We start from the raw sequence: 11,994 nt of genomic DNA on the forward strand, positions 1-11,994 counted from the left end.
ACATGAGACTTTTTGACATGCTAGCACTCAACTCCATACAATATAGTTGGTCTAACCACCACTCTGTAGAACTTGCCCTTAAGTCCAGGTGGTACATTCATATCACACAAAACCCCTAGGGCGAATTATCTCATCCACCCTACTCCAATACGATGAGTAACATCCTCGTCAATCTCCCCATTGCCTTGAATAATAGCTCCAAGATACTTGAAACTATCTCTTTTAGGGATGACTTGAGTACCAATCTTCACTTCCACTTCTTCTTCATGCAACCCATCACTAAACTTGTATTCCAAATACTCAGTTTTTAACATACTCAACTTGAAACCTTTAAACTCCAGTGTCTGTCTCCAAACTTCCAACCTAGCGTTAACTCCGCCTCGCGTCTCGTCAAGCAATATTATGTCATCAGCGAATAGCATACACCATGACACCTCCCTTTGCATGTGTCGGGTCAGCACATCTAATGCTAAGGCATACAAAAACAGGCTAAGAGCCGATCCCTGATGCAACCCCATCTCCATTGGAAAATAATCTGAGTCACTTCTCGCGGTCCTCACCCGAGTCTTCGCTCCCTCATACATATCCTTAAATATTAGAATGAGTTTTACTAAATTACCCCGAGGAAGTAATTTATTTTATGGTTAAATTATTAATATGAGATAGTTTTTTAGTTCTTGCATTCAATGCTAGCTATTCAGATTAAAATTTGATCTCTGAAAACCAAGATTTCAATTGAAGCATCTGCTCGATATGAAAAGGAAGGGAACCCAAACACATAGATGTACATTGTTCTTTTGGCATTACCGAATCAATAGAGGTGTAGTGGAGTAATAAATATTTATTCATTCTTATTTGATTAAATATCTCAAATTCAAGTTCTAAGTATAAAGTCGTTGGTTAGGAAAACTTTACCTCCCAATATTGAATTTTCATACGCAAATTTAAATATCATTTTACCTCTCAATGTTAAACTTTCGGATACGAATTCAAACATCGAATCGAATAGGAAATAAAAGTACAAAAAATAAACCAAACATAAAATACAAAAAGAAAAAAAAACCTAACATAACACCTCGCTCATTCTCTCCACCGTCCTCGAACCCTAGACCATAGGGGCCAGAATTCCAGCAATTGTAAAAGGGCCCCACCCTTTAACAAGTGGAACCCTTGTGATTGGCTTAAAGTTCAATCATTATGTAGATACGGAAGACTTGGTTAAATTAAAAAAAAAAAGGGGACCTCAATGTCAATATGGACAAAATTTGAGGATATATTAGTAAAAAATAAAGTCACGAAGACACCATCTTCTTCCTCACAGAAAATCAATGCCCCCGGAATAAAAAATTTAATTTAACTATTCTCAGCACATTCTCTTATGCAGCTAGGTTCTTTAATGGAGGTCGTCACTCTCCCAAAACCCTAGAAAATTGGAAAAAATTAAAGGAAGAAAAACAACGATTAAAAGTTCAGCTCTTTGGAGTTTCCAACAAAGTTCATTCCTGGTTATTTATTTTCATCAAGACTCTTCTTTTATTACTCAAATTTCAGCCCCATTTTTATCGAATTTGGATACCCATATTCCTCAAAATCATATTTCGGTCGCTGTTCTGCATTCTTTTTAAATTTTTTTTAAAAAAATATATATTTAGAGCTTGTATCTTTTAATAAGATTAGGAAAGGCGTTATTTTTTGTTCAGAAGGATCACATTATTTATTTGTTTGGGCGAGGGGCCGGCGGGGGGGGGGGGGGGGGTTCTTTTTATATTTTTTTACTAGTGTTGCAAATTAGTGATTAATGTAAAGGTATTTTATTTTGGGGTTGGGAATCTATTGTTGTTTAATGGAGAGCAGTGAAGGAGGGGATGATCAAGAAGGCTCTGGATGGATGCAAGTTAAAAAGGTCTGGACTTTTCACACATCCATCTCTCAATATTAATTAATTCAGCTTTTAAATCGTTTTAATTTTATGTTTAAGCTGAAAGATGATGAATGAAAATGGGTTTAATAGTAGAATGCAAATCATTATAAACCATGTTTGAGTCGTGTCACTGGCCTAATGTCAAGAATGTACCTCCTGATAATCTGGTGTTTCAGGTATTCTTTTATTAGAAAAAGTATCAAAGGATTGAACTTTTCCTGAATTCATGTAGATGAATTAGTTGAATTTTAGTTATTTGAGAAAGAACTAATCATTTTCAATATGTTTCTGAAAAATGGATTGGTGGATTACACTAGAATTGGGCATATTCACCGGCATTTAGTGAAGAGATGGTGATTTAATTGGGCAAGTTTTATATTTTCTTTCTTGTTATCGGTACCAAAGAAAAGCCCTCTAGAGAAATGAAGGGCAGCTGAATAGGTTCTCTTTGTCGTATTGCTGAAGCTGAAACGGAAATTTATTGAATGAAATACTCTTACATTTGTATTTTTCTATCGCGTGGTTCATCTATAATCTTCCACTTTCTCTTTCTGATAATTCCATTTGTACGTTTTAGCGACCATAGTGTTGTGCACATGCTTCTTAAGTGCTGGATTTAGCTCATCGCAAAAACTGAGATATCCCTCTATCCCTTCACCTCTTTTCACTGCATGGGGTGAGTTCCGCTGTTCTGGGGTGAAAGCAGATAATGGAAGACCAGGGGCATCTAAGATTCACGATAGTAAGTGTTGCTGGATTGTTGTTCAAAAAAACATTGTTTCACAGAACACTGAATGCAATGGACGGCGTCTTGCTTTATCATCCTTATGCCTTATAGCTTATTAAAGTATAAGAAATTTACTCCTTCACTGCTGTTTAAGTGGTTTGAATGGAGTAGAATGTGTGGCTAATAGCAATACATGTTTGCAAAATATGCAAAAAAGAAGAAGAAAGGAAATAGTAAAAAGAGAGAAAAACAGGTAAGTACAGTTCTGGCAATTCTGCGTTTAGGAGATTCACCAATAAATCAACCTTTCCTGGAATTTGAATGCCTTATTTCTTGTATGCTCTGTTGTCTTGTCATTAGCAGATGCTATATGTATCAGGATTAAACTGCAATTTTCTCATCAACAATAATGTAGAGTGCCTTGCGTTTTGCGCAATTAAAATTTGTCTATTTGTTATTCAATGTGTGGACCTCTTGTGCAGAAGCACAGGCACAGTTCAAAGTTTTCACTACATGGTTGGGTTGGAGGATCATCTCAAGGAACTGCTTCTTGCAATCCAGAAAATCGGTCTTCATTGAGTGTAAAAAGTGAAAATTTTAAATCTGCCATTCAGCATTCAAAAGGAAGTGGACGTTGTATTAGGCATGATGATGTTACTTCAATTCCGAAGGAAGATGCAGTGATTGTGCACGATAAATGTGTGGTCAGTCACAGTAGTAATTCTGTTAGTTTAGGTTTTCCAACAGATTCCAATCAAGGAGTCAGTCAGGAATATCCTCAAATAATTAACCATGACATAATACCAAATATCAAGTGGGGTGACTTGGACGATCGAGCTCTAACATCTCATTTTGGAAGTACTGTCCAAGCAGAAATTAAGTTCGGTGACATTCTAAATCATGATCTGCTTGGTACAAAAGCTGATCAAACAAGTGATTCCTTTGTACACACTTCTCCAACTGATCTAGAGAAAAATAGATTGGTTACTGAGGAAAGCCATCAAGTTGTCAGCTCGAATCCTTTGTCTCCCAAGATTGAAGCTGTTGAAAAAAATTGTGTGAAGTTGAAGGATTTATCTTCAGAAGATGTTAATGCTTCTGCTGTTTCTCCTCTTTCTGGAGGGCAATGTGGACATACCCAGCTTGAAAAAGGTGACACTTGCAACAGTCCTGGCGAAAAGCTTAACATTGCTGCCAGAGAAGGGCCTCGTGGGGTAACTGTGCACAGTGTCGAATCTGAAGAAGCTTGCACAGAAATCCCTGAAGTGCCTAGTGTTGATCAGGATATAAAAACAGTGGTCGCTTCACAGGATTCTGAGCCAGTGCCACCCGATAAAGGAGGATCGGGAAACAATGGGCAGCCTTACCTGTCGTCTCCTTGTGAAGAGTTTAGGAGCAAACGAGTTGATTCAATTATTGAAGATTTATCAAACTATAACTTGAGTAGTATTGATGCAGAAGGCATTGGTGAAAGTAAAGAAAGGTTCAGGCAACGCCTCTGGTGCTTTCTCTTTGAGAATCTTAATCGGGCAGTAGATGAACTCTACCTACTCTGTGAACTGGAATGTGACCTGGAGCAAACACAAGAGTCTATTCTTGTTCTTGAAGAAGCTGCATCTGATTTTAAAGAACTGAGTTCAAGAGTGGCGGAATTTGAGAGACTGAAAAAATCCAGTTCTCATGCGACTGATGGAACACCTCTGACCATGAAGTCTAACCATCGCAGACCACATGCTCTCTCATGGGAAGTGAGTACTCTAGCTCTCATTTTTCAATGTTTTAAATTGGTAACTGTAAAAAATTACACAACAATCTCAGCCATTTGGAAGTTGAAAAACTGCAGTTTTGAATGCATGCATGCATACCAAGAATATCTGCTGGCCAGTCATTATTATATTCCATCTATGCTAAAGAAATGGTTTTGCATGTCTTTTACCTGGTTTTTGGTACTGGTAGCGCCCACAGTTTGGGCCAGGGAAGTCCTTCAGCTCGTTAAACGGAGGGATATATTCTGTCTTTTCAAATACGCTTCCCCCAGCAGGCAACAACATTGGGATTCTTGAATTTTCTTTTCATTTATTTTTACCTATTCGATAGTAATTGGATGAACAATCATGACAACATCGCCCTCTTTGGCGCCTTATTTGTGTGTGTTGGGGGGGGGGGGGAATTCTTTTGTTCACTGAAGGCGGATCTAGAATTCGTAAGCTGCAGGTGCCACTCTCTTTAATGTAACCTACCACTAGCAATGATGGAGATCGAATTGGGGTGTACATTCGGTCAGTTCCATCCATTTTAGGTTAATTCGGTTCGATTTACAAGGTTTTTGTTTCATTAAAAAAAATCACGCGATTTGGTCCAGTTCAATCTAATTCTCTATTTTTCTATTGCCCAAAAAAAAGCTTTTTTTTTTGAATGACCAAGAAATTCGTCTGGGGCCAACCAATTAGGAACAACCGCAGCCTTCAAAACTCAAGGATAATGGGCCCGCCTCCCTAATCTTCTCCATTTAAATATTAGGCTTAGTTCGTATGGTGCTGGGCTCGAATCTGTGACCCAAGTCGCAAGTCCCTCAACCTCTACCACTTGAACTAAGCCCTAGGCCAGTTATGGATACTCTTTTGGAGGTCACTTTTTTCGTAAGAAGCAGCCAAACTTATAGGCCTAAACCACAAATCCGAAATAACGAAACCTATTGATCCCGAAACTGAACTCTAAAAAACTAACCAGTCTTTAGATTTGGATTGTAATATCTTAAATTTGAAAACCGAAAATTCCAACCAAAGTTTTCAGAATCCAAACCGAACTACCTGACGCCCACCCTCGTTATCAATGTTTATTATACATACAGAGATACATGGATAAATTGATTATCTACTCCTTTTTCCTTGTGACAAACTGTTAAAGTGGTATGATCTTTCCTCTAACTGCAGGTCCGCCGGATGACAACTTCACCACACAGGGCAGAAATACTGGCTTCATCTCTTGAGGCTTTTCGAAAAATTCAACATGAAAGAACTAGTTTGTCAGCTACAGGGATGGAGAAAATGGCATCTAATTGTTATGATCATCATTGTGGAAGTTCTAGTGTTGTGGAGACATATAATGAGAAAGGTGACAAAAAAAGCAGTTTAAGTGAATCATTAGAGAAAAGCAGGAAGCAGAGTAATGCATCTAATTCTTCTCTGGGTAATTTGAGTAGAGAGAAGAGGCACGTTGATTCGGGAAAGTCTGCTTCTCATGCATCTAGATTACCTCCTAAGGAGGGGGTTTCCTCATCTGTCGGTGGAAAGAACAAGAGAGACAATGAGAAAAATCTAAAGCCAATAGATCACTTGAAGAGACATTCTGAAAGAGACAAGGAAAAGCGAAATGGAAGCTCCTGGAGATCCATGGATGCTTGGAAGGAGAAGAGAAACTGGGAAGATGTACTCTCCACTCCATACCGAGTTTCATCTCGTTTCTCGCATTCACCTGGCATGAGTAGGAAAAGTGCAGAGCGTGCACGCATTTTGCACGACAAACTCATGTCTCCAGAGAAAAAGAAGAAGTCAGCTATTGACTTAAAAAAAGAAGCGGAAGAAAAGCATGCACGTGCAATGAGAATTAGAAGTGAGCTTGAAAATGAGAGAGTTCAAAAGCTTCAACGAACATCTGAGAAGCTGAACCGCGTAAATGAATGGCAATCCGTGCGTAGTATGAAATTGCGAGAGGTGATGCATGCTCGGCACCAACGCAGTGAATCCCGACATGAAGCTTACCTAGCTGAAGTTGTGAGAAGGGCGGGCGATGAAAGCATAAAAGTAAATGAAGTTCGATTCATTACTTCACTCAATGAAGGGAACAAAAAGCTCATCTTGCGGCAGAAACTCCATGATTCTGAGTTGAGGAGGGCTGAGAAGCTTCAAGTGCTAAAAACTAAACAGAAAGAAGATATGGCAAGGGAAGAAGCTGTTTTGGAACGCAAGAAACTAATTGAAGCAGAAAAGTTGCAGCGCCTTGCAGAGACACAGAGGAAAAAGGAAGAGGCACAGGTAAGAAGGGAAGAGGAGCGTAAAGCATCAAGTGCTGCACGCGAAGCAAAGGCTATGGAACAGATGCGGAGAAAGGAGTTTCGAGCCAAAGCTCAACAGGAGGAAGCTGAACTCCTGGCCCAGAAGTTAGCTGAAAGACTCAGAGAAAGTGAACAGCGTCGTAAAATTTATCTGGAGCAAATACGGGAAAGAGCTTCAATGGACTTCAGAGATCAGTCTTCGCCATTATTCCGTCGTTCTGTGGCTAAGGAGGGGCAAGGTAGATCTACGCCAATCAGTAACTGTGAAGATAATAACGAAAATAGTGGTGTTGCTCCTGAAGGCTCTACGCTTGCTACTGGCCACATGGCTACCCAACATTCATTAAAACGAAGGATCAAAAGAATTCGCCAACGACTTATGGCATTGAAATATGATTTTCCTGAGCCTTCAATCGGCGGTACTGAAAATGCAGGTTTTGTGTATAGAACTGCAGTGGCAAATGCGAGGGCGAAGATTGCGAAGTGGCTCCAAGAACTTCAAAGACTTCGTCAAGCAAGAAAAGAAGGGGCTGCAAGCTTTGGACTAATAACAGCTGAAATAATTAAGGTGATATATTACACTTCTATGTGAAGTTTGTTTCACTTGCCTGACAATGTAGTGGTATTAAGATAAAAAAGTTGTTTATCCTGCCATGAATAACTGCAACATAAAACAACGTTTTGGCTAGAATCAGTTTTTGAAAATATTGTGGCTTTAATAGGTCAACTTTGTTTCATGAAATAATAGTAAACTTATTGATTCTGGCATTTTTTTTGTAACTAGTTTTTGGAGGGAAGGGATGCTGAGCTGCAGGCTTCTCGTCAAGCTGGTCTGGTTGATTTTATTGCTTCTGCACTTCCCGCATCTCACACATCAAAGCCAGAAAGCTGCCAGGTGACATTGTACCTTCTAAGGCTTCTGAAGGTTGTACTTTCAGCTGCTGCAAACAAGGGTTATTTTCTTGCTCAGAATCTACTGCCCCCTATAATCCCCATGTTGGCGGCAGCTCTTGAAAACTACATCAAAATTGCAGCCTCATCAAATGGCTCTGCTTCTGCCAACCTGGTTAGCTGTAAGACATCAACTGACAGATTGGAGTTAATCTCTGAAATTCTGGATGGTTTCCTTTGGACTGCTGCAGCAATCATTGGTCATGCAAGTTCGGATGAACGTGCCCTTCAACTGCAAGATGGTTTGATTGAGCTTGTAATTGCATACCAAGTTATTCACCGGTTACGGGATCTTTTTGCACTTTATGATAGACCACCTGTAGAAGGTTCACCTTTCCCTTCATCAATCCTCCTTGGCGTAAATCTGTTGGCAGTTCTTACATCCAGATTCAGAAATGTGTCTTCAATAACATGTAAAAACTTTCCTACTGTATCAACTCGAAGTAATGAAAAGAACGACATCGAACTTGCTGAAGCTGCAGACTTGAAGTCTTCTTCTCCTTTGTGCAATTCCCAGAATGATGGTAAATTGGTATTTCCCGCAGTAAATGGAGGTGTAGCTTCGTCTTTGCCGGATGTACCGGAGGATAGGCCCCTGGATGAATTTTCTAAAATAAAAGAAAATGAGGGCTCAGTTGTAATTGATCGGAACTCTGACAAAGTTGACTTACTTGCTGCTAATACGGAAACTGCAGATGTATTGCAGGAATCTACAACCATCGTGACATATGATACCCTTCAGATGGTCGAGAAGAAATCTCAAGATAATAGTAAAGGTCATATTAGTGGAAATGCATCAGTGTTGAAGCAGGCTGTAAAGTTTCTTCTTTCTGCCATATCTGAGACTGGCTTAGTTTGTCTTCCATCAATGTTGACAGCCGTTTTATTGCAGGCTAACAATAGATGTTCTGAACAGGTGAACTTCGTGAATTTCATTAAATTTGTTTGTAAAATCCATTTTTGAGGTTTTCTGCACGGCGCTGATTTTGTGCAATTTTGTAGTCCATGAATCTTACTGGGCTTTATCTGTAAGCATTAGGATGTAGTCGAACCTCATTTGTTTGCTACTTTGTTGTGTTCTTTACTAGACTTCTCTACCGTAAGCATGTAACAATGAATCATTCTAGTACGGGAAGTAATTGTTTGAAACTGTTCCTATGTTAAAGGAAGATGAAACCTAACCTTGAGTTTGCGTTCATAGTCTGCTTATCTCTGTGTCTACCACTTATTCTTACTGAAACCTTTCTTTGCAGGCATCATTTGTCCTTCCATCCAATTTTGAAGATGTGGCAACTGGTGTACTAAAAGTGTTGAACAATTTAGCATTAATAGACATATCTTTTGTCCAGAAGATGCTCGTAAGTCAATTTGGAATTTTTTACATCAACTTTCCCTTTCTAAAAGTTTTAGATGTTAATAAAGTGACTCTTTATTCTCTTTTCTGGATCACAGGCCCGACCAGATCTGAAGATGGAATTCTTTCACTTGATGAGTTTTCTTCTCTCTCATTGCACGAGCAAATGGGGCGGAGCAACTGACCAGGTTTCTTTCTGATGCTTTTGCTTTCATGTTTTGGCCTTCAAATTGTACACCTCACAAGTTTATTGGACTTAGAAAGGTGCTGTTTATGCTAGTCTTGGAAAGCCACCGTGTCTTTTGGTTGGAGAGTAGGAAAGTGCAAGAGAGATTGTCCATTTTCATTTGGAAAGAAATCCTAACTCAAGTTTACTTACCATTTAAGCTGATGGACGATAGGAAAGATTGTCAGTGTATTACTTGTTGGTTGTCATGCGTTTCTTAGAAACACTGAATTTTCTTGTATAACTAATATTTCTTTGATAAAGGAGTGTAAATTATATAATTAAATTCGGAATTCCTAGATATGTATTGCAACCATCTAGTAATGAGAAGACACAGCGTGAGGCTTTTACTCTGTGAAGGTCTAAATTGATGCGAATTTTCTTGTATAACTAATATTTCTTTGATAAAGGAGTGTAAATTATATAATTAAATTCGGAATTCCTAGATATGTATTGCAACCATCTAGTAATGAGAAGACACAGCGTGAGGCTTTTACTCTGTGAAGGTCTAAATTGATGCTCAACATTGTATAAACTTCGCGTTTATATCATCAAATATGGTTTTGGAAAGAAGGATTTCCAGATTTGGGAGTGTTAGCGCTGAGTGTCACGTGGGCCTTCATATTCTTGAAAGGGCTAAAAGTAGCGCTTCGCTTTGTTTGTACTTCTGATAAAAAACGAGCCGTTCTAGTAAGATTTGTAATATGAACACCCTTACGCTTTGTAGAGATATAAGGCGCCATTTTAGGATTCCATTTCCTAGTACCATGACCAATATGAACTCCTGCCTCCATCATCTCTTCCAAATTTATGTTCCAATATCTTCTTGGATAGACTTGGTTTGTCTGGAAGCTTCTGTAACTTTTCTGACGTGACAGAAATCTAAATGTCAAAACAGCAAGTCAGCAATCAAACAGCCCTGTGAACTTCTCTGATTAAGATCTTGAGGCAGAAACCTTATGAAAAATAGCTTGGTAGATATTTACCATCGCGTTGTAGATTCTCTACCTTTTTGGTATACCTGTTGTATACGGGAGCTTTCCCATTGCTAATAATATCATGTACCTTATAAAAAAAAGATATTTACCCTCGCATAAAACATAAAAGATCTTAAACATACAGGGTCAATCAATAGCAAAACGGATCTTGGTGATTGGATGACTCCCTGTTGTAGTACTGTCCATAATTACCACCTGGCCCTTGTTCAAATAAGTTATGAACTTATCCCTTGTGATGTTAAGGTATCTCAGTCTTGTTTGACTTTTTCTGGATTCCAGAATTGAATGAGAATGTTCCTTGGATACAGCATTTTATTAGGAAAAATTGTAGTTTCCTGTTAGAGAGCAGCATTAACGCTTAATGGTTTTGTAGACTTTTGTTGGGAGTCACTGTTTTCACATTTATTTGCTTCTTGTCAAAGTACAGGACTGATTAATATAGTCTTTTCTATTTGGGCATTCTGTGTCTCAGATTGGTTTGCTGCTGCTGGAATCATTGTCGCTTCTTAGTTATTTTTCATTGTTCCATCATGAAAACCAAGCTGTTCTTCGATGGGGAAAGAGCCCTACAATTCTTCACAAGGTACGTAAATCTTCTATTCAACTTAAGACTTCACCTAAAACATATATTTAATTGTGGATTGTGTGGCACAGGTATGCGACCTGCCTTTTGTGTTCTTTAGTGATCCTGAGTTAATGCCAGTCTTGGCGGGTACCATGGTTGCTGCCTGCTTTGGATGTGAACAGAATAAGGATGTCATTCAGCAAGAACTCAGCCCAGATATGCTCCTTGCTTTGCTGAAAGCTTGTAGAAGTAATCTTCCCTCTCCTGATTCTTTTGCAGTACCTAATAATCCATCACTAGATGAGGCTGTTGCATCTGCTCAGCTGGTTCCTGAATCTAAAAACCTTCAAGTTGACGTCCCACTGAGATCAAATCGTAACAATCAACGCAATGCTAGGGTCCTTTCCCAGAGAGGTGGTCCATTGCCAACTACTAGAACTGGCAGAATCCGAAGCTTAAGAGACAATAAAGTGTTGAAGCCTTGTGAAGGTAAGGGTCTGAAGAGCAATTCATCTGTGCCTGAGAGTACTGCCGCATGGATGTTGCACTCTAGATTATCTACTGATGTACTTGATAAAGCAGAGCAGTTTTTTGCTGCAGTTACCTGCAATGAGAATGGAGAATTATGAATTTATTTGCTGTATAGTATATCCATTCTTTTGAGTGCTTAATGCCGAATAACCACGGTATATGACACTGTAATCTTCTTTACAGTGATATACTAGTTATTTGTTCGGAACTGCTCAAGAAAGATTTAGCCGTTCAATGCTTATAATACTTCAGTGGCAGTTCAAACATCTTCACTAACTAGTAGTAAGATAGATGCAGCAGCTGTTGCTTCTTTTAGTGATCTTAGAGTAATATATTACCGCGCTACTAAGATCATAAAGTCCCTCCCTCTTTTATTTCTTGAGGAAAGCATTTCGAGAGTGTCTGGTAACAACCAGAACTTCCTATCTATAATAAAGGTAATTGTAAACTGTGTTCTCGGAGTGTAAACAGAGAAGCAGTTTTGTAAATGTTGGCAAGTGGCGTATCTCTTATCAGCATCATCAACGAACACCTCAACTGTAGCTTTCATGTCTTCTGGGAGGATAGTCTCTCCATCTTCCAATTACTGTATCCTTGGATTGAAGGAACTTGTTCACGGTATATTTATGGACATACGTCTTGGCAGAAGCATGGGAGTAACAACCTG

The 11,994-nt window shown here is 39.0% G+C and overlaps 1 protein-coding gene across 2 annotated transcripts; it reads left to right on the plus strand.

Annotated features, from left to right (window-relative positions):
- Positions 1–1,307: 1,307 nt before the first annotated feature.
- On the plus strand, positions 1,308–11,535 carry LOC104121627 (uncharacterized). 2 transcript variants are annotated; one of them, XM_009633665.4, is made up of 9 exons: positions 1,762–1,903; positions 2,499–2,663; positions 3,131–4,396; positions 5,582–7,270; positions 7,487–8,569; positions 8,907–9,011; positions 9,106–9,195; positions 10,704–10,814; positions 10,886–11,535. In XM_009633665.4, exons 2-9 carry the CDS (start codon positions 2,631–2,633, stop codon positions 11,423–11,425), a joined length of 4,917 nt encoding a protein of 1,638 aa, XP_009631960.1. In that variant the 5' UTR covers positions 1,762–1,903; positions 2,499–2,630; the 3' UTR covers positions 11,426–11,535. The 2 variants fall into 2 exon arrangements, with proteins under 2 accessions (XP_009631959.1, XP_009631960.1); XM_009633664.4 differs by lacking the exon at positions 2,499–2,663 and having other exon boundaries at positions 1,308–1,903.
- The last annotated feature ends 459 nt before the right edge of the window (positions 11,536–11,994 follow it).

The sequence above is a fragment of the Nicotiana tomentosiformis genome, chromosome 3, assembly GCF_000390325.3.
Source record: "Nicotiana tomentosiformis chromosome 3, ASM39032v3, whole genome shotgun sequence".
In the NCBI taxonomy this organism is placed as follows: Eukaryota; Viridiplantae; Streptophyta; class Magnoliopsida; order Solanales; family Solanaceae; genus Nicotiana; species Nicotiana tomentosiformis.

What these genes read in the sequence shown, in the direction of transcription:
- LOC104121627 (XM_009633664.4), top strand. Translation starts at nt 1,844, where the DNA reads ATGGAGAGCAGTGAAGGAGGGGATGATCAAGAAGGCTCTGGATGGATG. An exon ending in CTTTTGTCCAGAAGATGCTC is followed by an intron (nt 9,012 to 9,105) that starts GTAAGTCAATTT and finishes TCTGGATCACAG; the next exon opens with GCCCGACCAGATCTGAAGAT. An exon ending in GGGGCGGAGCAACTGACCAG is followed by an intron (nt 9,196 to 10,703) that starts GTTTCTTTCTGA and finishes TCTGTGTCTCAG; the next exon opens with ATTGGTTTGCTGCTGCTGGA.